Below are 25,724 nucleotides of genomic sequence, written 5' to 3' on the forward strand. Positions count from 1 at the left end.
CTTTTTAGTTTTTTTTAAAAACAGGACTTTTTAAAGTGCTGATGTCCTCTACAGAGGACATGGTATAACATATGAATAAAATATAATTTTTCAAAAATTTTCTTATGCTCTAAACAATGTAATGACATGACAAAATACTAAATTCCCAAAACTGTTTTTTCCTGGGTAGTCAGGAGGATATCAAGGTTCATTAAGAGGACGTGCGCCCCCTGATGGGTCTGAGGGGGAATAACAGGGTGGTAAGATAGGCCTCAAGTTTATATCCAATGTCCTCTAACTGGAAAAAAAACCCAAACAGTATCCTTCGTATTAGATCATTAAAAACAGATCTATATAAAACAATAAATATGAAAATACAACCTGCAAATGAATGTAAACCAGATAATAACAAAGAACTTTAAAATCTTACGTTCATTTTGTATAAATAAAGATACATTTGCACGTAAATAATGATAATTTATTATTTCAAACGCTGGTATGTTGTTTGTACACTAGCTGTTGGTTAGCAACTAATGAAGTACAAAAAAATAAGAGCCCTGGCCAGGCAGACATGACCAGACATATCCTCAATACATGTCACGGTCTGGTGTGCAGAAGGTTTTACTTGTTCTTCAAATAAATAAATATGTAGATTAAAAATTTAAATAGGCATTTACAAAACAAAATGTACGGAATTTATAGAAAACTTGACTTCATGTAATTTGCTGGGAAAAAAACAAGCTGAATACACTTACACTTTTGTTCAACTGAAACATCAGCGTATTTAAGGCAAGTCAAAGTAATAATATAACATGTAAAGATTATTATAGAAATGATTTATTAAATATTGTGCACATGCCATGCTGAGGTGGTAAGAAAAACTCTATAGAGACGCACATTCAGCTGGACGCCACATACAGGGTGCAGTTAACTGCTGCCTACTCAGCATTTTTACAACTCTACAACAACAGAAATAGCCAGCAGTTCAAGTGTGCGGAATCAAACATTAAAGAGTACAAAATACATATTCCCAACGTAAATGTTAGTTGCCACCGGCCTCCTTCGAAACCCGTGTATATCAACAGTCCGTGGGGTGTTTCCTTATACAGCTTCCCTAAATAGACAACTACGTGCTAATAATAAAAGAGGATGTTGGTTGAGAAGATATATTGAGAAATGCGAGTTAAATACAAACGCCCGATATAAAACGTGAACTTTTGATTGACACGCGTCCAAATGAAGCGCCTTGAGCGTGTAGACCAAGTTACATTAGAGTGTGATGCTTTTCTCTGCGCGCGCTCAACTACAGCAGCGTTCTCAAACAAAGACTCAACGCCAAGAGGCGCGTTAAACACCTCCGTCTCTCTCGGAAGGTCAGACGCTTCAGAAATTAATGAACAGCACACAGCTTGACAGCGTGAGAACACGGAGGGAAAAATCCTGAAAAAGAATTCCCCCAAAAATCCAAACTTACCTCGGGTCCAATCGAAAATGGCGCCGAAATGTAAAAAAACGCAGCAAATGTCATTGTATGGTCTCCTGCAAAGCTTTGTGGGAGCGCGAGCTGTACAACATCCCCCGTAAAGTAACGGAGGAGGAGTGCAACTGCAGTGTCGTGGCACTGCATCCCCTCAGCATGTCCTCATGCCTTTTGAAGCAGCCAACTTGTTCTCAACAACCAAAGTTTCTGATTCGATTTGGGTATATTTGAATAAAACCCACATTCGCCTTATAATTCAACCTCATACATGTTTCCATACATATTATATTATTGCTCTTTCGTTGGTTTTGATTGTTTATTATTTGTAAGTCGCTTTGGATAAAGGCATCTGCTAAATGACTAAATGCAAATGTTTTTTTTAGTAATGCAAGCATTGTTGTCTCATTTCTGCTCATTTGTTTATTAAGCTCTTCACAATCTATATCTTTCAACAAACAACGCTCTCTCTGTATAGTAGTATTGTTGTTATTATTTTAATAGAGAGGATTTTCTGTCTACTAAAGTCAGCCGGAGTTACCATCACCTGACCTGCGTAATGACCTTGCAGTCGCCTGGCTCCACATCTTGTGTCTCTCATTAGAAGAAGAGAAAAGAAACATTGTCTGGTGCCAGACAAGAGGCCTTGCAGTGAGCTGTAAAGAGACATGTGACTCTGGTGTTGCTCATTGCTGGTGTCTTCTGTGCAAAGCCATTTTATGCTAAATTAGGTTTTAGGGCGGAGTGTAATATTGTTGGACATGTATAGATGGAGGTTAAGGTCTGAGACATGTGGAAACGATAAGTAAAGCTTAATGGCTGTGTCCTTATGCTTAGCCTGAATGAAGAGCCCCCAACTTTTTCTACAGCTTGTGTGAGTGAGTGATCATATTACAGTTTATGAGCACACATGTGTAATGACGTATTACAACCTACAGATTTCCCATGTTCTCATAAACCCAGACTTAAAAAGAACATATACCAGTTTACATGTGTATATGCATAGCACATAAGTGTAATGAATGTGATCCTACACTTCTGTAACAAAGCTGCCTAACCTCCCAACAACCAAGTTTTTCTCGACCAGTGCCCATATTCCTGCAGAAGCCACAGGAACACCTGAACAGGTATAAAAGGACAAAGCTGCCATTCAACAATGTTGCTAACAAATAAGATTCGTCAATGTTGTGGTGGCTGTAATGTTTTTTTTTTAAAATCCATATACCCTCATAATCTTTAATCAAAAACGTCAATCCACCTCGAAACGACCGCTCCTGTCTTCCGGTCACGAGCTATGCCGAGAGGGCGTGGTTATCGTGGACTCGTTTCTGCCCCTCTCTCCTGTAATCGATAAGATCGCAGCAGCAATCGACATCATGGTGGTGAGGTGCATTTTTGGTTGTTCTTCTCCACATGTCCTCTTCGCTATCCCGAAAGAACCGTCTCGGCGTGCCCGATGGCTCGAATTTTTACACTTTGAAGAAGGAGGAATAAACGCGAGAACACCTGAAGAACAGGTATAAAAGGACAAAGCTGCCATTCAACAATGTTGCTAACAAATAAGATTCGTCAATGTTGTGGTGGCTGTAAACTTTAAAGTCTATGAATGGTGCTTATTGTTAGGACAGTTAAGGTCAATAAGTAGATTTATAAAATAAGTATAAAAGCATCACGACAAGGCCAGATGCTCCCGAGGGTGAACTTGACCCATGACTTTCTCGGTTTGCGGGAGGCAGCGGTTCAAACAAATACAGACTGACTCCCTTCCTTAAATCTAGCTGATCCTCCTCTTCCTCAATAAAATGTCCTTCCCGGGAGGCTGCAGGTGGTGAGTAATCCTCCACAACTGACTGCAAACGCATTCGGATCTGCCTCCATTTTAATGGCAACGCCCAATTCACAACGACCCAATCAGTTCCCGGTAGATGAACTCAAGTCCCGCCCTGCTTTTTTTTCTCATTTCAAAAGCCGTTTCACTCGGATATACGTCACGATAGGGGGGAAAATACAACCCTAACTTCCGTTTCGTGCCGACAACAACGACAGAAGCCCAAGCCTTACTATATAGGCTGCAAAATGAGCACATGGTGAACTGTGACACTGATCTGCTTTGTGCCTTTCAACGATGTAGCTTTGCAACCTGCGTGCTTTTTTGCGGCATAGGTTACAAGGACAATAAAGATGAACAATCAAGGAATCGTGTCACAAGAGAAGATGGAGCTGGATGTGGACGTCCCGTCGTCGCTTGTTCAGAGTGATGGGCACTTGAGACGATCTAACAGCGAGCCCATGATAAACGGCCTGAGGTAACGACTGAGTACATATCTTGTGATGTTTAGACTAGTAAATGTATTCTATTGGTATATTATTCAACCTGGTGAGCTGCCTACTTGACCATGCTGAAAGATCCAGCTTAAGCTGGTAGCTGACTGGTTTCTAATTGGTCCAAACTAGCTAAACCAGTTTTAAAGTGGTCAGACTAGTTTTTGGAACCTGGTAGCTGCTTTGCCATCTGGAAAACACAGCTTAAAGGGCTAGTTCACCCAAAAATGAACATTTGCTGAAAATGTATTCATTCTCAGGCCATCCAAGATGTAAATGAGTGTTTGTTAATCAGGACAGATTTTAAGAAATGTTCCATTACATAATTTAAACACCAATGGATCCTCTGCAGTGAATGGGTGCCATCAGAATGAGTTCAAACAGCTGATAAAAAACAAAAAAATAATGCACATGAATCCACTTGTGAAGCAAAAACCTGCATTTTTCTAATAAATCCATCATTAAGTTGTTTTTAACATAAAACCATTCATTTGAGCTCTCTTTCTGACGGCACCCATTCACTGCAGAGGATCCATTGGTGAGCAAGTGATGCCAATTTTTCCAAATTTGTTCTGATGAAGAAACAAACTCACTCATCTTAATTGGAGTAAATTTTCAGCACATTTTAATTTTTTTTGGTGAACTTCGGGTATAGGTTTGCAAACGGGTGCATATAATTTTGGGGCATCATGTTCCTACACACTTTTAGATGTCTCAAATGCTATATAGCTGGATAACTTACAAGTGTTGAGAGATAACATGATCTCACTGATAGAGAGCAGAGATATGAAGCCATGCTAGAATAACATGTGTTGAGTTATCAGGGCCACTCTCAAGAACAGATTGTGTTGGTTAGTATGAAACTCACACATTAGTACGGCAATGGTGTTAAATACAATATTTACTCTAAATGCGTACTTTAGTTTGTACAGGTTTACACTTTTTTTTTTTTAAACACGTTTTGACCTTGTAATGTTTAATTAAAATGTCAAAACTAGACCTTCCGGTGAAACACCAGACTTCTCTCTGGTGACACATGCAGGACTTCTCCAGTTATTTTATGTTTAAACCCCACCCTCTGCCTGCATTTTAAAGTGCAACGCCAACATCTCAGAACCAAATCCCTGCCCTACATTTTCCCCACACACCTTGATATGTTGCAATAAGGATCTGTCACTACTTGCTCAGTTTTATCATGGCTTTAAAGTTTAAATGAGTAGCTTTTAGTACATGGTTATGTTAAAAATGTCTTCTCTTTCCCCAGTGATGCTTCTCAGGTGTTCCAGAGAGAGGTTCTCCGCAGCAGAAGAAACAGTACTACTGTTGTCCGACCCAATGTGGTATGTAAAGAGTTGCAGCAGAATGCGCTCGTAATGTGCAGATTGGTATGGTTTGTTTAATGCATTTTGCTTATTTGGATGTTCATGCTTTTTAGGTTCCGTCTTCACCAGTACGTGTTCCTAGCACAAGACTGCAGAGGATCAAACAGGTGATTTTCATAGCATGTCAGACTCGCTACTCCTATATATGTGCATATGGGAGAGTGTGCTTAAAAGTACATGCTAAAATTACATTTTGGAGTTCTCGCAAACCACCAGTCTTTCAGACTTAGACTGATTGGTAGTACCGCGCTCCAACATGGCATTATAGATGTGTACAATAAGTTACTTGGTGTTGATGTGTTTGCTCATATAGGGATTCTTTATATGCTTGTTCATTTGTAGGAAGAGGCAGAGGATCCATTGGTGAGCAAGTGATGCCAATTTTTCCAAATTTGTTCTGATGAAGAAACAAACTCGCCTACATCTTAATTGGAGTAAATTTTCAGCACTTTTTAAATTTTTTTTGGTGAACTTCGGGTATAGGTTTGCAAACGGGTGCATATAATTTTGGGGCATCATGTTCCTACACACTTTTAGATGTCTCAAATGCTATATAGCTGGATAACTTACAAGTGTTGAGAGATAACATGATCTCACTGATAGAGAGCAGAGATATGAAGCCATGCTAGAATAACATGTGTTGAGTTATCAGGGCCACTCTCAAGAACAGATTGTGTTGGTTAGTATGAAACTCACACATCAGTACGGCAATGGTGTTAAATACAATATTTACTCTAAATGCGTACTTTAGTTTGTACAGGTTTACACTTTTTTTTTTAAACACGTTTTGACCTTGTAATGTTTAATTAAAATGTCAAAACTAGACCTTCCGGTGAAACACCAGACTTCTCTCTGGTGACACATGCAGGACTTCTCCAGTTATTTTATGTTTAAACCCCACCCTCTGCCTGCATTTTAAAGTGCAACGCCAACATCTCAGAACCAAATCCCTGCCCTACATTTTCCCCACACACCTTGATATGTTGCAATAAGGATCTGTCACTACTTGCTCAGTTTTATCATGGCTTTAAAGTTTAAATGAGTAGCTTTTAGTACATGGTTATGTTAAAAATGTCTTCTCTTTCCCCAGTGATGCTTCTCAGGTGTTCCAGAGAGAGGTTCTCCGCAGCAGAAGAAACAGTACTACTGTTGTCCGACCCAATGTGGTATGTAAAGAGTTGCAGCAGAATGCGCTCGTAATGTGCAGATTGGTATGGTTTGTTTAATGCATTTTGCTTATTTGGATGTTCATGCTTTTTAGGTTCCGTCTTCACCAGTACGTGTTCCTAGCACAAGACTGCAGAGGATCAAACAGGTGATTTTCATAGCATGTCAGACTCGCTACTCCTATATATGTGCATATGGGAGAGTGTGCTTAAAAGTACATGCTAAAATTACATTTTGGAGTTCTCGCAAACCACCAGTCTTTCAGACTTAGACTGATTGGTAGTACCGCGCTCCAACATGGCATTATAGATGTGTACAATAAGTTACTTGGTGTTGATGTGTTTGCTCATATAGGGATTCTTTATATGCTTGTTCATTTGTAGGAAGAGGGTGTTGATGTGATGAACCGTGAAACTGCTCATGAACGGTAAGAGCTCACATCTACTGAACCTCCAGGGCATTGGTTTCTCATTTATCAGTTGCTGACAGCAGGTTTTGTCCGCTTGCAGTGTTCATAACAATAATTGACAGGTAGAGCCCGGCGTGTACTGTACACACTAAAATGAGGGCTTCTATTAGACTGCTTGACTTTGGTCATTTGTTGGATGGAATAATGTCAGTGTTTAGTGGCATATCTATTAATTTCTTCCTGTCTGTGTATTTTTTTCCCCCTTATAATGTCAATCAATCTAGGGAAGTGCAGGCAGCCATGCAGATGAGCCAGTCTTGGGAGGAGAGTCTTAGTCTGGTAAGTGCCTGGCTTACAAAAATAAATAAATGACACTACCGTTCAAACATTTGAGGTCATTTAAGATTTTTGTTTTTAAAACTTAGCAAGTCCAAATATGTATTTATTTGATCAAAAAATGAAGTAAAACCTGAAATTGTGATATTAAAATTTTTTTTCCCATTTGAATAATTCAAAATGTAATCTATTCCTATGATGGCAAAGCTGAATTTTCAGCAGTCATTACTCAAGTTGTCAGTGTCACATGATCCTTAATACATTTATAATGTTCTGATTTGCACTCAAGAAACATTTATCATCAGTGTTGAACTTTTTTTTCCAGAATACTTTTGCGTTCTTTTAAGGAATATATATTTTTAACATTAAAAATGTCTTTACTGCTATAATTTTTGATAAAATTAGTTTTTTTTTTCCCATTTGAATAATTCAAAATGTAATCTATTCCTATGATGGCAAAGCTGAATTTTCAGCAGTCATTACTCAAGTTGTCAGTGTCACATGATCCTTAATACATCATTTATAATGTTCTGATTTGCACTCAAGAAACATTTATCATCAGTGTTGAACTTTTTTTTCCAGAATACTTTTGCGTTCTTTTAAGGAATATATATTTTTAACATTAAAAATGTCTTTACTGCTATAATTTTTGATAAAATTAGTGTGTCCTTGCTGAATAAAAGTATTAAACTTACTGACCCAAACTACTAAACCGCGTGTATATTAATAATAGTATTGTAAAAATATAATTTAGTTTTCTTTTTAACCTGAATCATCACTACTGTAACAACAACTGAGACATAATATAATGATGCATGCGGTAGCTATGTTGCTACACTTCCTCTTTCCCTTATTGATGGGATTGTGGAAGAGAAAATGGAAGCATGCTAGAAAAAAGCTCATGGAGTCAACAGGGCCACCAGTCTCTCAAGAACAGACTGGATTGGTAGTATAATACTCCAACACTGCATTAATAATCAAGTGGTTAATTAGCTGTAATGATACTGCCATATTGGGTAAGGGATTTCTATGGTTATGCTTTGATTCTATAGAGTGATAATGATCTTGAGAAGTCTTCATCGTCATCTCCGAAGCGGATTGATTTTGTGCCTGTGTCTCCTGCTCCTTCGCCCACCAGAGGGATCGGAAAGAAGGTATCTCTACCTTTTGTTTCATTAATAACTTGCTGTACTGTTGTTGCTATTTAAGGTTTAATGCGTTGTCTGAATTCTCTCTCTTCAATGAGCAGCAGTGTTTCTCTCCATCTCTTCAAATCCTGGTGACCAGTAACGGATTGACGCCCAGCCCTGTTCCCAGCCCAACACGCCGCTTCAGGTAAGTTCTGTTCAGGCATCCCGCCACAGTAGGAAAGTTTTGGGCATAATAGTATAGGTTACTATAGTGTAGGATATCAAGTTGAGTAGCTAATGTCACTCTCATCAAACGTTTGCCCAGCAGGAGGAGTCAGAGCCCGATCAACTGCATCAGGCCTGGTATTCTGGGCCCTCTCAAACGCAAAAGTAAGGGAAGCACACATGACGCTTTTTGTAATGTTGTTACATCTGGGATGCCTTAAAACCGTAAAATCTTTTGGTGGATTCTCAGGTGAAATGGAGACCGAAAGCCAGCCCAAGAGACTCTTTCAGGGAACCACCAACATGCTGTCCACAGAGGTGTCCCACTTGCCTGAACTTAACACCTGGTGAGTTTTCACAGTGGACTTATTTTAATTGAGTACTTCATATGTGAAGTGTATGAAGATTTGGACGTTTTTGAGTTATAAACTCTCCATCTATCTTTAATCTGTCAACTAGTGTTGCCCAAAAAAACAACAACAATGGTATATATCAATTCATCTGAATATTTGATACCTTCATTACTTATTTTTTTTCCAGTATCAATACAAGCTGCACACTTTCACACTCCCTTCTCTCTGACAGCGAGTTGACATACCACATGCGGTGTGTGTAGTTTAAGAATTATATTGTCCATTGTATTGCCCATTTCAGAGTGAAGCGCAGCACTCTGTTCATTTACAATACAATACAACTGTCAACACCAGTGGTTGAAAATTTGACCTCAAACATGTATAACATTAAAACCCCTCAGATATAAAAAAGAAAAAAAAACAGACCGTTCCACCTTAGTGTTTTGATTCAAATATCCAATTACTGCAGGTATAAATCCAGTATCAATACAAGCTGCACACTTTCACACTCCCTTCTCTCTGACAGCGAGTTGACATACCACATGCGGTGTGTGTAGTTTAAGAAGTATATTGTCCATTGTATTGCCCATTTCAGAGTGAAGCGCAGCACTCTGTTCATTTACAATACAATACAACCGTCAACACCAATGGTTGAAAATTTGACCTCAAACATGTATAACATTAAAACCCCTCAGATATAAAAAAGAAAAAAAAACAGACCGTTCCACCTTAGTGTTTTGATTCAAATATCCAATTACTGCAGGTATAAATGAATTCTTATAGAGGTTTCTCTCTGTCCTGGGCATTAGTGTCTTCTAGAAGGCAATAAAACAAGCTGATCATTCAAAGGATGAGTAGCATCTTTCAAAATGCACTCAGCTTTCCTAACACACTTGCAGCACATGATCCAGTGTTTTCAGCGTCTCACAGAGGCTCTGTTCACAATAAAGCCCGAAGTATACTTCTGTCTGCAATTCCACAATGGTCCGCACACTGAAAGTATGAAATTATATATATTTTTTGTCGTCATCGGGCAGGTGTGGGTACAGGTCAATTTTTGTGAAGTTTCAGCTCTAAATACCCCATAGATCATTTATTATATCATTTTGAAAATGCCCATTTTGAATGGAAGCAGAAACACACCGTTTTTATGCATGTCTCTTTAAATGCAAATGAGCTGCTGCTCCCCGCCCCCTTTTCCAGAATCGGACTGTGACTTTACAGCTTGTACCTCAGATACTCTGCCAAAAAACATCTGTTTGGTTTTGATGATCATGTCTATCGCGCGGAGACAATACATTTTAAACTATATTAGTTTGAACTACTTGTATACGGTTTTCTGAGCTCACATCTGAAGCACACGCACAGAAAGCAGCTGTCACACGGCATGTGAGTACTAAACGAAGTTCTCTTTCATGTCTTACTGCGCGTAACTGTCAAATACACACAAGTTTGTTAAACGCATGAATTATAAAAGCAGCCGGTTATGTCTGTGAAGGTAAACCGCTGGGAAAGAAACTGGATGTTTATGTTAGATCTGTGAGGCAGCAGCGTAATATACAGTAAATAAATCAATAAATCCACTGCTCTCTTGTCTCTGAGGCTGGGACTCTAAACAGTGTTCTGTGCTCGACTGTGCAGCCAAAGACAGAACAGTTAGGTGCACTAGCTCAAACGTTCGCAATGGCGTTAGTACTGGTACACTGTTTTCGCAAGTGACAACTATGGCGGCGCCGTGGGTGGAAACTTACAGATTATGGGGCGGTAATATTATAATGAGATCCCCCTTACAATGTCACTAGGGGCGAAATCGGAGCGGCTAGTTTTTTCACGAACTTGAAGATAAAAAATTTTTCCCATGTTTTCTGGGTTGGTAGATGCACCGGGGACCCGATTATAGCACCTAAACGCAGAATAAGTCAGATTTTCTTGATGTCACCTTTAGAATACTAACATTTCTATAATAATAGTACTAATAAGAGTTTCAGTTGCTAAGAAAATATTTTGTCTGATAAAGTAAATTTAAATGCTAAAAATGAGATATTGTTCAGTTTTTATGCCCTTTATTTTGTGGCAGTGTTTCCTCATAATATGGATATTTAGAAATTACAGTTTTGTGGCAACATTAATGTCTACTATGTCAATTATTATTAAATGGCAAGAAAAAGAAAGTTCTTTAATTTTGTTTCATTATTTTATTAATGACTGTTAAGTAAAAAAAAAAAGCTGCATGAGAAAACTTGAAGCCTTATTTACTTAACACTGTAAAATAGTGTTATGGCTGCATGTTGTCATTTATTTATATTGCTCATTTAATTATTGTGTAGTAGTAGTAGCATATTACTTTCTGTTGACTATTGCTGTGAAATTGAAGTTTGTATCAAGTATCTTCTACTGGAATATAGATATCAACCCCATTGGTTTTAAAGTAACTTGCAGTAATTTTAGAGATGATATTTTGTCATGTGAGTCCATTCGCAATATAATTCTGGCTTAATTATTTGAGAAGACTTTACACAACAGTAAGCTCATTTACTTTAGTGGTGAATGGATTCCAGCTGTGAAAAAGGACCTGTCTTTAACATGCTTTCTCTGTGTTTCTCCAGCAGTCTGTCTCCAGATCTTCTGGATGGGAGTCTCAGTAGCGTCGGCTCCTCCTCCGACTCTCCCGCCAAGATGGAAGGAGTGTCGCCCTCCTCCAGTAACTCGCTTCAGGACCTCTCCCCTAAGTGATCCGCTGAGCATCACGGACATCACAGGAGGACTGGGCCGCTTCTCGGGCCCTTTTCTACTCATTTTACTTTTGTTCCCAATGCCTTTCCAAAATGGCTTTCGTTCTTTTCCTGAATTGTTCTGTTACGTTACATTTAAAGCGAGGCGTGAGTTTTCCGTGTGGGACAGACCCTAAGGGCATGGATGGAAAGAATGTGGATGTTTTTTGCATCAGCTGCTATAAATAGATGTAAAACATGGTGTATAGATCTGTATCAAAGCGAAGGACATCACGGAGGAGGATCGTGGATTTAGTTTTTCTTTTTGATACCGCTTCGAAAAGAAAACCGCTGTAAACAGGAGAACAACTACAGGCACGTTCTTTGATTTACAATCTCAGCTTGCCAACCAGTATTGTGTGTGAGAATTTAACTTATTTTTTTGGCTTTTATTTGTATGTAAGTATGTACATAAGATTCGTGGCAAAATGTGCCGAGGCAAAGAGCTCGACCGGGAAACTGACAGCCGCCTCTTCTGCAGTTTTATTAGCGGTGCAACTGCACTTTAAAGGGGCATAATTTAATTTTGCGCTTTGGTCTGAATCTGCGTATGCTGTTTTTCAGGAATGGCCTTTTTTTGATTTTCAAGTAGGTGGAGGAAACTTATTTTTTTTATTTTTCCCAGATCTTGGCACTTCATTCTCTGTTAGAATGATATTCATGGTTGCTATACACAACTACTGCAGATGGGATTTAATATTGCAGCTGTTGGAAACCACTAAACCCTCGATTTGAACATTACAGAGAAACTAAACTGCCTGTTGAAGCTGGTCAACCTAAAGACTTGCGTACAGCCATGTTGTCAGAGAATGGCGCAAAACATCCGGGGCTGAGATGAATGATGTCCAGTGTATGTTTTAACTTTTCACACAGTGGCTTTGCCCCGTTTGTTATTCGGGAAGTATTTGGAGGAGAATGCAATGCGCTCTACAGGTGCAGTTAAACGCATTTTCAGAGGCTGTTAACAGTCATACGTTTAGCAGTTTAAAATGTGGAGCAGAAGTGCAAAGAAATGAAACCCTCTCATCAAATTTTATTTGTGGAGTTTTAAATGTAATCTACTGATACCGAAACGGTGTGCCATTTAATTTTGTATATAAGAGAAATGTACAACTGTAATAGGAGTTCTTTGTTTGGGGGTGTAGTTACTTTAGGAAATAGTGTTTTCTTTTGTAAATGGTTTCCTAAATTTCATTACAAGAAATTGCTTTATTTCCTCAAGCATGATATGATGTATCATAAATTCATTTTTCTGTGCAAGAAAGTGATTGTAAAATTATAATGTTTTTCATTTAAGTGAATTGAAAGAGTGAGGGGGTAAGAAAAGTGACACCACAGTGTAAATCTTTTTCTGAATGTCTTTGCAAACAAAAATACAGTAAGTGGGTCGTGTAGATCCAGGTTCTGTCCTGTAGTGATGGGTGAAGTGTATTTGTAGTTTGCTCTGCTGGTTTGTTTTTTGACCTGTGGATGTCGAATTCTTTATTTAATGAGTTTACTCTGTCCTGTTGCCTCATGCAGTACTTTTAAAGCCTGTGCACATGAACTCTGTCGAGGAGGACTTGAGTGCTGTCATGAGGACGTGTAGTTGTGCTCTCTGAACAAATCTTGTTCCCATCATATCAGAGACTTCCAGATGTCAGAAATAAATTATTTGTCCAGCTATTTTGTTGCCTTGTCTTGTGATATCAAACTTACTTGCTGTTGACAGTCTGGTTGTCTTCAAATACACGATGGTCTTAACGGCTGTTAAAAAGTACTCTGTGCACTTCATTTACAGTCATAATTAATCCTGCTTTTCACAGACTGTGATGCATTTCTACAATTAACTTTGTGAATGTATCAGTTAACTGTTTTTGAAAGTCTCTTATGTTCACCAAGGCTGCATTTATTTGATCAAAATCAGCAAAAATAGTAATAAAATGATAATTGAATTGAACATCACTTTACTATTTGAACAGATTTTGAATGTCATGTATTCCTGTGATGCAAAGCTTCATTTCCAGCATCATTACTCCAGTCTTCAGTGTCACATGATCCTTCAGAAATCATTCTAATATGCTGATTTCCTGCTCGAGAAACATCTCGTATCAATGTTGAAAACCGTTGTGCTGCTCTTTGATGAATAGAAATGCAAACAGCATTTATTTGAAATGGAAAGCTTTTAAACATAAATGTCTTTTCTGTCACTTCTGATCAAGATAATGCACCCTTGCTGAATATAATAAAATGTAACTAACCCAAAACCATGTATTATATTACCGTGGGTAATATACAAACCAGTTACAAAGGGGTTTCTAAGACCGTTTCTGAGAGAGAGTGTGGAAAGAGCCATTAATATTCAAACTTGTTCTTCGGTCTGTTGTATCTTAAAAAAAAGTTAACAAGCCAAGTAAAAACACTATCTAATCCTGTTCTAAAAAAAACATTTATCACACTCAAGTTACATATTGCTTCCTTAACCAACTGAACTATCATACAGAAACTAATGCTACTACCAATACTTTTGAACATGAAAGTGTGTTTAGGAAATGCTTTTAACAATCAATTTCTTTATTTGATGTGGCATCTATAGAGATTACTGTGCACAAGATTTAAGCAGTGGACAAACAACATAAAAGCCATTTTCAGTCTTGAGAAAAGCAACAAAAAGGCACAGACACCGAATATGATGTATAACAACACATTTAATTTAATGTATTCATGTTCCTCTACACTCCCTCCCACTTAACATAATAGTCAGCCGGATTCAATGGCAGCTCAGTCAGTGTTCGGCCTGTAAACACAGAACGCTCCCTTCCCCTCGCCCATGGATCTTTGTGTCTTCATTGTGTCTGTGAGTTTGTGATGATAATTTAAGAAGTTAGTTCCTGTTTATTAGGGAGTTTCTCAGACGTGCTTCCCCTCCATCCTCACAACCCTCCTGGCTGTGTTAATGTCCATATCTCCCCTCTTCATTATTTTAGTTCCTTTCAACGAGATCGTTTCCAAGAGCACTTCAAGTGCGCAGAATAACCATTGTAAGAAGGCCTGTGCGACATGGGAAAAAAATCATGATAAAGTGCACAATGTATATTTGCAATATGATGCTTTTTTTGCGACTCACCTAAAACATAAGCAGCTACAAGTTTCTTGTTAACACTTAAGTGGAGGTAGACAGGCACTGTGGATTCCTGCTCTCCCAGAGTTGGGAGCATAAGGGCCGCCATACACACCAGGCCTAAAAGGACAGTGAGGATGCTGGGGCCCCCAGATGCTGTACGGCTCTCTGTGCAAACACAGAAAAGGAAGAAGCAGATGGTTTTAAAATGAAAGCACACCACCAAACAATAAAAATAATACAGCTCTCTGACTCCACCCAGTGGGAAAAGGAGTTAACAGCAACAGCTTTAATAGAGAGCTCAGTAAGGCCTAAAGCTAGCATGGAAAAGCTACCAACCAATCCGGGTTTATTTTACACTGTATACAGGGCATTTATGAATTTAAAAAATAGATAATAATATTCATATACAGTATGTATATAAAATATACATAGAATTATTTATACTGTACTACCATTTTACTTTAATATCGTGATGCATTTCTGACTGAAACAAGATATTCAACAGCGAGCAAAATGCTGAGACAATTTTATTCTTAGTGAATTACCTGGATTATAAAAGTTTTTTAGTGACTGGTGGATTGGATATTTAAAATAAATGAAGAGTGTTGAAAAGATGGAGAAAGCCATTACTCTTTGATGAAAGATTACAAGCTTTTTTCTTTGGAAATACAAGCGCCTATGAATCAATCACAGCAGGAACCAAGAATGCTTTTTAAGAACATAAATTCACATTGACTGTAAAATGCACCTGTCTGGAATGCAGTCTGCTCAAAGAACACTCTGTCAGCAAGCTGCTCCTTCATCCTGCGCTCCTCTTCCTGGGGCCGGACCTGGGGCTGCTCCTGAGCGGCCGAGGGCAGCAGAGTGGCCATCACTTCCTTCCTGCCCAAAGCCTTCCTCTGACTCTGCTCAGACACCTGCAGCCGGAACTTATCAATCACCCCGTAATGACAGGCCCGCACGTCCCTATGGCGGATCACACTGTTTGGCGAAAATCACAAGAAATGGAAGGTTGTGAAAGACTGAAACAAATCGAAATGACATTTTTCTGTTTCAAATATTGTGCAAGACCTGGAAACTTACATATCCACGCAACATTGCGGTTTAACAGCACCAGTGGCATCCACCACGGCATACTTGTTTGGCGCTGTGCACAAAACTGATGGAACAACAATCAGTTAAAAAAGGAAGGACCACTGCAACACACTATGGATACTAAAACAAAATATATGACTTACCTTTGAATTTAAGAGCAAACTCATAAGGGTTGTAGAGGGTGAGCACCTGCTTATGTGAAGCCTGCTCATCTGCGTAGAACACCAGCTCAGTGGGGAACACAAACACTGGAAGGCTTCCCTCCACTAGGTCAGGCTGCCGGCTCTGCTGCTGCATTGGCTTCAGCTGAGCTCACGTCCTCCTCCCTTTATCGTATTCCCACTCCGTCTCTGGGCTGAAACGGTGCAGAGATCCAGTTCTAAATGGAGCCAGTTCAGCTCTTTGGCAGCATGACGCTCACCTCTGAAATGACAGAAATGGGGCCACTTCATCATCATGACAGACCATAGGAGGCAGAAACACAAATAATATGTTTACATAAAAATAGCAAAGTTTGTCATAATAATAAAAATAGAACATCAAACATTAATAGTAACAAAAAGAAATATCACTGAGCAGCAAATCAGCATATCAAAAAATTATTTCCCAAGGATCATGTGATGCTGAAGACTGTAGTAATGATGCTGAAAATTCAGCTTTGCCATCATAGGAATAAATTACATTATAAAATATATTTAAAGACAAACCAGTTCTTTTAAATGGTAATCATATTTCACAATATTACCGCTTTTATTGGATTTGAATGAAATAAATGCAACCTTGGTGAGCATAAGAGACTTCTTTCAAAAAAACACAGTGATACTCAAATAGTGGGTCATGACCAAAAAATGATCCAGGTCTGTTCTGATGCAGATGGCTAAATTAATTCACATGAAGAAACTATATAATTGTGCATTACTAAGATAACAAAAAGGAGGAGAAAACACTTCCCATATCAGCCTTGATGTCAAAGGCTGCACATTCTGTCAAACTGTGTGTAAATCTATTTTTTGCACAGATTCATGTCAACTTGATATAAGCAGCCAAACTAGACAGACACCAAAAAAACCCAGACTGTTTGGCAAGCACTCAAAGTGCAAAAAAAACATTTTCTACTGTGAATTATCAGCTGTTATTTAAATGATCCGACTTTATAACTATTTAAAAACTAAAATGATAAATTATCCTATTTAATGTATCATGTTGTTAGGCCTATGCAGTTTGTGGTAATATGTCAATATTTGATCTGAAAGACATTTTTTGTACAATAACCAACTTTGGGTACCGTGCTGGGCAAATTGACATAAAATCTGAATCCTAAAACAAAACCAGCTGCGGACTAATGCAACCGGAGGTTTAAATTACATCTGACAGCATGAATAAGTCTAAGTAACAACAGATTTATTTGTGGCATGAAAATAATCAAAGTAGGCTTCAGAAAAGTGAAGTAAACACATGCATGAATTGAAAAGCTGTTGCTCTCGCAAAATGGGTAAATATTTTTACTGCAAATGTTATTTAGACGATCAGAATTCATAACCATTTAGAGATCGATTTTCAATAGTGTCATTACTTCAGTGTCTTGTTGATAATTATTGTACCATACTGTTATATCATATTGTCATGCCTATGAAGTTCATTGTAGCATTAATAAATCTTAAGTGTTTGAGTTGAAGGACATTTTGTACAATAAACAACTTGTACAGTGCTGGGCAACTTGACAAAATCGGTCATAAAACAAAAGCAGCTGAGAACTACTGCAACACGATGTTTAAATAAATGTCAAATTACATTAATAATAATTCTAAGTAATAAAGTTTCTCCCAGACTTAGAATAATCAACAGATGCTTCAGAAAACCGAAATAAACACAAGCATGAACTAAAAAAAACTTTTGTTTATATAAAAATACGTTATCACTTAGCTGCTAATATAGATATGCAGGTAAACAAAACGAAAGCCAAAGGAAAATGCAAGGCACGTGTCAATATAATCTGATCATGGTGTCAATGTAATAGTGACTAACGGATGATGGCCAAGATATCTGTACAAAAACAAGCTGCTGTCTCCACGTGGCTAACGTTAGTCATGTGACCGTGTTTACTGAATTCGTCTGAAACTCAAGGATTTCGCAATACGATCTAAAGCAATAAATAAATAACGTTAAAGCTAACAGTCTCTAACATCATACTACTGAGGTCAATGACACAGCATGACAGCTGGCAGATACCAGTGTCTGCTCTCACATATCAGTCCAGAGATGAATTTAACTAGCTTTAACAAATGTCAGATAAATACACCCAACAGGCACGTAAAAAACAACGCTACTCCTCAACTAAATATTAAAACCCCCTGTAAGTGTCCTCTGTATAATACACAAAACCCTGTCGAATTATTGATGTCTAGCTAGAGCAGATCGGATAACGTCCTGACAGACCTTTTGTCCTCTTGAAGGCTATTGTGTTTCGCTGACTATTAGCAGAGAGATCGCTATATGTAATATGACATTCGTATTTTAATAAACCAACACATTAAAGCGTCCATTTGCGACCGCAAACCGTGTGATGTCAAATATTCCTTACATACAATACATTGGGATGTCTAATGCTAAACAGAATTCAAGAACGATATCAGTATCTGCCTGAAATATGATTAGCAATCGCTGACATTTGAGTTCTGCACAGTAACTAACATTTAATAAGACGTTCCGCTTGCAGATAAAATTACTCAATAAACGTGATGTTTAGTATTGTTCAATAGATGTATTGGATGTTGAGGTATTGCTGGTATGGTTAACATATTCATGCTAGCATAACAATATGGTCAAGTCGAGATAACACAGCGTTTAATATTACGTTACTTAATGACGTTATTTCAAGAATAAGGTATATCAAAAACAATTAATAAACATATATGTTTACCTCACTCCCGTTTAACGATATTTATTTCAAATCCCACCCCGTTTCCTTTTTCTTTGTCAACAATACGCTGCCAGGGCGCATTGAATGCTGGGAAACTGGAGGACTTAGGGAGTCCTCTATGACGTCACCGAGTTTCGCAAATGTACTTTCTGTTATTTATAATATTTTTCTCTGGAAATGTTTTCAGAAGATAAATGACGTTCGTCTTGCGTTTTATACCTCTACATCTTAAACACAGTTTGGGTGACCGTTTTCCCATTATGAAAAATCTTAAAGGGACAGTTCCCCCTAAAATAAAAATTCTCGCATTACTCGCCCACGTTGCTCCTAAACCTGTGTGGCTTTCATTCTTCCCTGGAAGAGTAAAAGAGACGCTGGGCAGAATATTACAGGGGCTTCACCATTCACTTTCTGTTTAAACTGAAGCGGTTATTGACGGAACCCCGTTTCCTTTTTCGTTGTCAACAATACGCTGCCAGGGCGCATTGAATGCTGGGAAACTGGAGGACTTAGGGAGTCCTCTATGACGTCACCGAGTTTCGCAAATGTACTTTCTGTTATTTATAATATTTTTCTCTGGAAATGTTTTCAGAAGATAAATGACGTTCGTCTTGCGTTTTATACCTCTACATCTTAAACACAGTTTGGGTGACCGTTTTCCCATTATGAAAAATCTTAAAGGGACAGTTCCCCCTAAAATAAAAATTCTCGCATTACTCGCCCACGTTGCTCCTAAACCTGTGTGGCTTTAATTCTTCCCTGGAAGAGTCGCTGGGCAGAATATTACAGGGGCTTCACCATTCACTTTCTGTTTAAACTGAAGCGGTTATTGACGGAATGTTTATATTTAGGTAAACTGTCCCTTTAAGGTTTAAAAGCAAAGCTCAAAGGAAGCATTTCGTTAAAACGAAAACATTTTTCTATGGATGTTAGCAAATGAAAGCACAGGAAACCAGTAAATAACATGTTTTAAACCAGTGAACCGAACTTAACATTTGACAACACGACATACAGCAGTACGCGACTATAACGTTTAAGTAAACAACTCATCCTAAAGAAACCTGCTCGCCCTTTAAAATGAAAGCCATCCACCACCGCCTTTTCAGGGCACAACCCATAATCATAACATTTGTGACCGCTTGCACACATTTGCTCAATGAGCAAATTTAAAGAACATTTTGCATGACAAAAAAAAAAAGCCTAGAGAAATGAAAACAGGAGGAACATGACGACCTTTATAAAAACCCCTCTCTCAACGGACACACATACAGTTCAGGAATAAACAACACTGGCAGATTCACTTTAAAAATGTATCCTTCGTTGTAAACCAGTATGCCAACGGCTATAATAAACAGAAACCAAGTGGTTAAAAAAAAGACAGTCGAATATGCTCTACAATATGGTGATCTTATGTCTGGGATAAGACACGTTTCTCACGCTGCCTAAGCAGGCTATTGAGATGTAGTTATGTTAAAATGCGGCTGATTCGATTCTAATAAAGGATGCTGTATGATCGGCACTTGCTGACCGGCTATTCCCTACGGATATTAAATAACACCTAGTAGTGCTAGCTACAGGAGCTAGCTTTCGCGCAGGGTAAATATATCACCGCAAATGCCTGTGCATTTCTCGCAGCGCGTTCAGTGTGTGGGATTATGGGGAACAGGACCGCCAAACAGCTACGGCCCTTTCTGACATTCACAAACTCAGAGGGCATGTGCAGCGAGCGATTTAGGAGGAGCCAGCGCCTGACAACGCCGCTTCTTCTCCCGCATCTGTGCCCCTGCTGTCATGGTCTCAGGCGGATTGTTGTATTAACATGGCGCTTGCCTATACTCTCCCGAAGGAGATACACTAGAGGAGAGGGAAGCGGACGAGGACGGATTTCTCCATGGTCAGAGGGAGGCACAATTATTATAAAAATCACACACAACCCAAGCTCACCCAACTCCCCACCCCCACCAAGACAGCTAGACCAGGATCAGGCGAGGAGGGGGTCGCCCTTTATGTGAGATGAAAATGAAACTATATGTGACCCTGAACCATAAACCAGTCATAATGGTTCATTTGATTTAAAAGATGTACACATCATCTGAAATGCAACTGATGTATGGTTTGATAGGATAAGACAATATTTGGCCGAGATGCAACTTTTTGAAAATGTGGAATCTGCGGGTGCAAAAAAAGCCTTTAAAATGGTCTAAATAAAAGTTCTTAGCAATGCATGTTACAAACCAAAAATTAAGTTTTGATATATTCACGGTAGGAAATTTACAAAAATACTCAACATCCAATATCCTGATGATTTTTGGCATAAAATAAAAATCGATAATTTTGTTGGCTGCTACAGATATACCCGTGCTACTTTTCGTACGACTGGTTTTGCGGCCCAGGGTCACCTAAATGTTACAAATGAACGTGTCGAAACTGTCTAACACGCAATGCAACAGCAAAAGCGCCCATTAAAAGCAAATATAAACCAACGCGTACAGGCGACACGGAACATCCCCGTCCACCCCTCGACCCGCTCGCGGAGAACTGAGAGTATAATAAGAGGAATACCACGACCTCATTGCTTATTTATACCTGAGTGGGCGTGGCTTCGCGGCTCGGCTAAGCCAATGGCGTTGCAGCGGCGGGGCGAAGGCGTTTCGGTCTTGTTCGGAAGAGAAGTTCTCTAACAGCGCGAGCCCAGCACTGCTCAGAAAAGACAAGATAGAGAATCAGGCGGCTGCAAAGGGTGGCAGTACGACCCTCTTTTGGGGGGGGTCTGATTATAACAAAATATATACACACATATATGCATGCCCAGGGCCGCGAGATAGGTCATATGCCGATTGTAGGTATTTTAGCAAACATCTAGAGGTCTATCTATACATTTCAAAATGCCTATTTTACTTTTTCTGATAGACACGTCCGCTTCTATGAATCAGCGCACTTATTTGGGTACGACGTTTCTGGACATTGCTAAAGGCGCGGTTGAGATCTTTATGAAGGTAAAGCATAATTTTACCCCGACTTTTTCAGCTTGCTGTTGTACCTTGTTGGAGTTAAGGATCCATATGACAGGATCAGTTTCAATTAATGTTTATTGTTTCGTTTTCTTTAACAGCTGCGTGCCCGAGACCCGGCTAGTAGAGGCGACAGGTACATGCTAGTTACATTCGATGATCCACCATACGGCGTAAAGGTAAATAAATACTACTAAATTGTGCTTATATGTGGTTAAAGCGTAGATTTCTTTTGCTGACAGTGAGACTCTACTGTCCCTCTGGTTCGTAGCATCGGGTCAGGCGGCCTCCCGGTGACGAAAACGGCTAATTTTTGCTAAAATATCCGCAGACCCGGAGCAGCGCAGCCTCTGAACATGGCGGACATTTTGCTTTTGTGTTGGGAAAGCTCTCGAGCGCTGAGATGGAGGCGGAGAGATTTATTATCCACTGTGACGTAGCTCGTGACGCGTGCACGGGCCAACTCGGTCCGGATTGGACAAGCGGCCTGCCCTCTGTCGCGTGCCCTCCTCTCGCATTCTCATTGGCCACTGTAGCCTGAACAGATCAACACGATTTGATTTGTGCAGCAGCCATCAATAAGCAAATGAGGAGATGCTTTGCAGGGTTGCGTTGCTCTTTATGAGAGAGAGGGAGACGCTTGTGAGTTGCCCTTGAAAACAAGCATCAACTTCCTTCCCTCTCCACTCCTAGTACATTCACCTCCCTCACATTCATATTTAAAATGTCCAAATACCAAACAGGTGAAAGGTGCCTGTCACATCAGGTCACTCAATCTTTGAAGTTTACTCAAACATAAGATATACCTATACAAGCATAATTGCTAACTATTAAGCCAACTTTACATATAAGGCATGAACCACAGTGACTTCATGCTATAGCCTCCCATAAGTGCTTCCTGTACAAATACAAACAAGTGCTACTAGTACAATAAACTCAGTACAGAAATTAGGAGGCGTTTTGCTGTTTTCATATGTGACAGCCATTCATATTTTACCATTTGGGATAGCAAGGTCTGTGAGTTGATGGTGTGGTCGGGCTTCTGCGTGAACTGTATTCAAACACATCTCTTTACTCCGAGTACTAACTGAATATAATGGCAGTCAGTACTTGCTTAATGGATTACTTGATCGTTCTAAGACACAAGGGCACGACTAGACTTGCATGTATTACATTAATGGGCATCATGTACCTAGTTTTTTTTTTGAGGAGGAGGAGGCAGTGACAGTTCTGGCTCTTCTGTGTATGTTTATGAGTCTATTGCTGTAATTTTGTAAAGGGCCAGGTTAACATCCTTATATAATATACATTTTTTAAGCAATATTGCTGCTGAACTTCAGCGATCGCCCTTCATTTTCTGACCGGAGCTGACCTTGTGGTAACATTGCTTGAAAACCCCCCAAAAACCCAAATAAATTATTATTAATTACTGCAATGACTATATAGCCTACTTCTGATTTATGAACCAAAGCAAGAGCATATTAACACTTGCTGTCGCTATTCCAGAATATTACAAATATTATATAAGTCATGCATCAGTCTTACACATATTCTGTAGCTATTATACATATATTATATTATCTATTATACATATCTAATTAAATACTATCTCCCTAGTAAAACAGATTTTGTAAGATCCCCCCAACTCTTTCATTTTGCACAAATCACATAAGTTAAATTATATATTTTGCCTTCAAAAGAGCAAAAATTTACAAAAAGGTAATATACATTTTGCACCTAAATAATCATGCAATGTAATTACCAAATGTAGAAATATTGTAGAAATGTAGAAATATTTATTTTTTGACATTTAAAAGCTGTTTAAAATCCATTTATCATGCTCAAAAGTTTGAATGGGCATGAGTACATTCAACAGAGCTGTGCTTTTTATGACAATAGGGTTTGTAGTGTTTACCAACATGCTTAAAATCCACACCTCTATCACACAATATTGCATATAAAAATAATCCAACAAGCAAATAAACCCAATTCTTCATCAGTTTTCAGACCTTTCTCTCCCCACGTTCAGCATCATCTTCTGTTTATAAACTGCTGTGCCAGTTCTCTTGACATGCCATTATATTGGATTTGGGAATTGTGGTTATGTGGTCACTATGCATGGCCTAATTTCAAAGTATCATCCATCTTTTTCCCAGCCTTGAGTTGAATCAAGGCCTGCACTTACTGACATGTACATGTGACGTAGTGGTACCTGTCTTCTTTGTTTGTGGTTTGACATTGACGATGAGAGTAGCTCTGTGCTTTAGCACTTCATTAGTATGGACTATCTGGCAGGTAGCCAGTTACTCTCTTGGGGGGTTTTCTTACTCCACTGCTTGTCATGCAGTTTTTCCACCCTGTTCCAGTTTATCCAAGATAATCTGAGGCTGACTTCCAAGTGACACTTAACTCTATAACTACTTTTCCTGCTTATACGATACACTAATGATTCGTAGTAGACATATGGCATGTTTTAGCCGCTTACGTGATGAAATTTTGAATGTGCAAGTGGCAAATGCTTGGCATTGTTATCCTACTATGTCTTTGTTTGAGAAAGTGTTATGAGATGTTATAACTGCCCTCTTACATAAGCTCTTAGCCCTCTCTGAGCTATTCGTGGCCAGCTTGTTTCTCCTGTTTAAAAAATACTTCTCAGCCAAGTAGTGTCTCTTCAGAATTAGCGAGCAGGCTAACCCAGTTCTCGACTAGAATACAGCCTAGCAAGAATCTGGCCTCTGTATCTGACAGAGTGTCTTTTTTATTTCCCGTCAATTATTCATGAGATTTTCAGCAGCTAAACAGTGAAGAGTTCCAGTGAGCCTCCAGTCCTCACAAAGCTCTCTTTTCCTGTTTGTGTGCCTCTCTTGTTGTCTGAGCCCCGGCCAAGCAGAACATTATTCTTAGTCTTGCCTACAGTATTTTCTGAAGTTGACACAGTTTTTGCCCTTTGCAATTTTCTTAATCAATTAATGTTGAGATTACTTATCATTGAAGTGAAGTGAAGGTTAGAGATGGAAATGAATTTGTTTTGTCGTAAACACTGTGTTGTTTCTGTCGTTGGTTAATGAAGGAGAAAAGAAAAATGCATGTCACTGCATTTGTGGTTTACGCCATGAGGCTCTGGAAAACAATGCAAACACCTCCATATTACATTATACCTTCTACATTTTTACATTACCCCATCTAACATTTGGACACTTTATGAATGTCATTGCGTTATATAACAAAATATCACTTTATTTTACGGTGTCCTTGTTACAGTGTAATTTATGCATAATTTACTGTTACTATATTAACTACATATAACATATGTAACAAATACACTGTAAAATAAAGTGTTACCTTATGGATTTGGAAGGACATGAGGGTGAATGAATGATGAAAGAATTCTCATTTTTAGATTTAAGACAAAGAGTATTTAGACACTTTGTAGCTATCAGATGTTAGTGGATCAGTTTCTTAGTTAATGTGATAAACTACCTGTGGTTCCACTGATATGACACCTGTGTGAACTTGAGGAGAACAGACTTCATGAATCTATTAAAATGACATTGGGACCAGCTTTGTTGAAAAAACCAGCATATGCTGGTTAGGTATGTTTTGATGCTGGGATGCTGGTTTAAGCTGGTCCTTTGCTGGTTTAAACTGGTCCTTTGCTGGTTTAAGCTGGTCCTTTGCTGGTTTATGCTGGTCTTTTTGCTGGTTTTTGCAGGTTTACGCTGGTCCTTTGCCAGCACATGACCAGCATAAACCAGCAAAAGGACCAGCATAAACCAGCACATGACCAGCATAAACCAACAAAAAGACCAGCTTAAACCAGCATCCCAGCGTTAAAACATACATAACCAGCATATGCTGTTTTTTTCAACAGGGAGTTGCTTAAAAGTAAATGCAAAAATGAGTAAGAAAAATCAGGTTACTTCGAAAAGGCATCATTTGTTTGTAGAGCGCACTTTTTTAGGTAATGCAATGAAATTCATATATTTTAAGTGTGACTGAAGTGTCCAAATAGCTTTTAGAGTCACTGTACATTTACATGCATTA

General features: G+C 38.9%; 3 protein-coding genes across 8 annotated transcripts in view; 2 read left to right on the forward strand and 1 right to left on the reverse strand.

The window, feature by feature from the left end:
- The first annotated feature begins 3,416 nt into the window (after positions 1-3,416).
- On the forward strand, positions 3,417-13,256 carry LOC107601121 (protein FAM122A-like). 4 transcript variants are annotated; one of them, XM_016293154.1, is made up of 10 exons: positions 3,417-3,762; positions 5,043-5,118; positions 5,214-5,267; positions 6,711-6,754; positions 7,021-7,075; positions 8,125-8,226; positions 8,322-8,407; positions 8,528-8,592; positions 8,678-8,774; positions 11,390-13,256. In XM_016293154.1, exons 1-10 carry the CDS (start codon positions 3,638-3,640, stop codon positions 11,511-11,513), a joined length of 828 nt encoding a protein of 275 aa, XP_016148640.1. In that variant the 5' UTR covers positions 3,417-3,637; the 3' UTR covers positions 11,514-13,256. The 4 variants fall into 4 exon arrangements, with proteins under 4 accessions (XP_016148640.1, XP_016148641.1, XP_016148638.1 ...); XM_016293155.1 differs by having other exon boundaries at positions 8,531-8,592; XM_016293152.1 differs by having other exon boundaries at positions 11,387-13,255.
- Positions 13,257-14,220: 964 nt separating this feature from the next.
- mospd1 (motile sperm domain containing 1) lies at positions 14,221-21,183 on the reverse strand. Of its 3 annotated transcripts, none has more exons than XM_016293158.1 (6): positions 21,160-21,183; positions 15,893-16,172; positions 15,738-15,813; positions 15,403-15,635; positions 14,658-14,819; positions 14,221-14,581 (listed from the first exon to the last, which is right to left on the reverse strand). In XM_016293158.1, exons 2-6 carry the CDS (start codon positions 16,044-16,046, stop codon positions 14,550-14,552), a joined length of 657 nt encoding a protein of 218 aa, XP_016148644.1. In that variant the 5' UTR covers positions 16,047-16,172; positions 21,160-21,183; the 3' UTR covers positions 14,221-14,549. The 3 variants fall into 3 exon arrangements, with proteins under 3 accessions (XP_016148644.1, XP_016148643.1, XP_016148645.1); XM_016293157.1 differs by lacking the exon at positions 21,160-21,183 and adding an exon at positions 18,670-18,771; XM_016293159.1 differs by lacking the exon at positions 21,160-21,183 and adding an exon at positions 16,573-16,755.
- Positions 21,184-21,273: 90 nt separating this feature from the next.
- LOC107601122 (integrator complex subunit 6-like) overlaps positions 21,274-25,724 on the forward strand; it is a 29,458-nt gene continuing 25,007 nt past the window's right edge. Inside the window, exons 1-2 of the mRNA XM_016293156.1 lie at positions 21,274-21,665; positions 21,782-21,859. Coding sequence (XP_016148642.1) covers positions 21,555-21,665; positions 21,782-21,859 — 189 coding nt within the window. The 5' untranslated portion in view covers positions 21,274-21,554. The remainder of the gene's footprint in view (positions 21,666-21,781; positions 21,860-25,724) is intronic.

The sequence above is a fragment of the Sinocyclocheilus grahami genome, unplaced genomic scaffold (assembly GCF_001515645.1).
Source record: "Sinocyclocheilus grahami isolate Dianchi unplaced genomic scaffold, SAMN03320097.WGS_v1.1 scaffold299.1, whole genome shotgun sequence".
Classification (NCBI taxonomy): domain Eukaryota; kingdom Metazoa; phylum Chordata; class Actinopteri; order Cypriniformes; family Cyprinidae; genus Sinocyclocheilus; species Sinocyclocheilus grahami.

Bases quoted from the DNA above. Each gene is read 5' to 3' on its own strand.
- LOC107601121 (XM_016293152.1), top strand. From the start codon at position 3,638: ATGAACAATCAAGGAATCGTGTCACAAGAGAAGATGGAGCTGGATGTG. The intron at 5,119-5,213 runs GTATGTAAAGAG...CATGCTTTTTAG, and splicing joins CTGTTGTCCGACCCAATGTG to GTTCCGTCTTCACCAGTACG. The intron at 8,775-11,386 runs GTGAGTTTTCAC...GTGTTTCTCCAG, and splicing joins TTGCCTGAACTTAACACCTG to CAGTCTGTCTCCAGATCTTC.
- mospd1 (XM_016293158.1), bottom strand. From the start codon at position 16,046: ATGCAGCAGCAGAGCCGGCAGCCTGACCTAGTGGAGGGAAGCCTTCCA. The intron at 15,636-15,737 runs GTAAGTTTCCAG...TTCGCCAAACAG, and splicing joins CCGCAATGTTGCGTGGATAT to TGTGATCCGCCATAGGGACG. The intron at 14,582-14,657 runs GTGAGTCGCAAA...CATGTCGCACAG, and splicing joins TGTAGCTGCTTATGTTTTAG to GCCTTCTTACAATGGTTATT.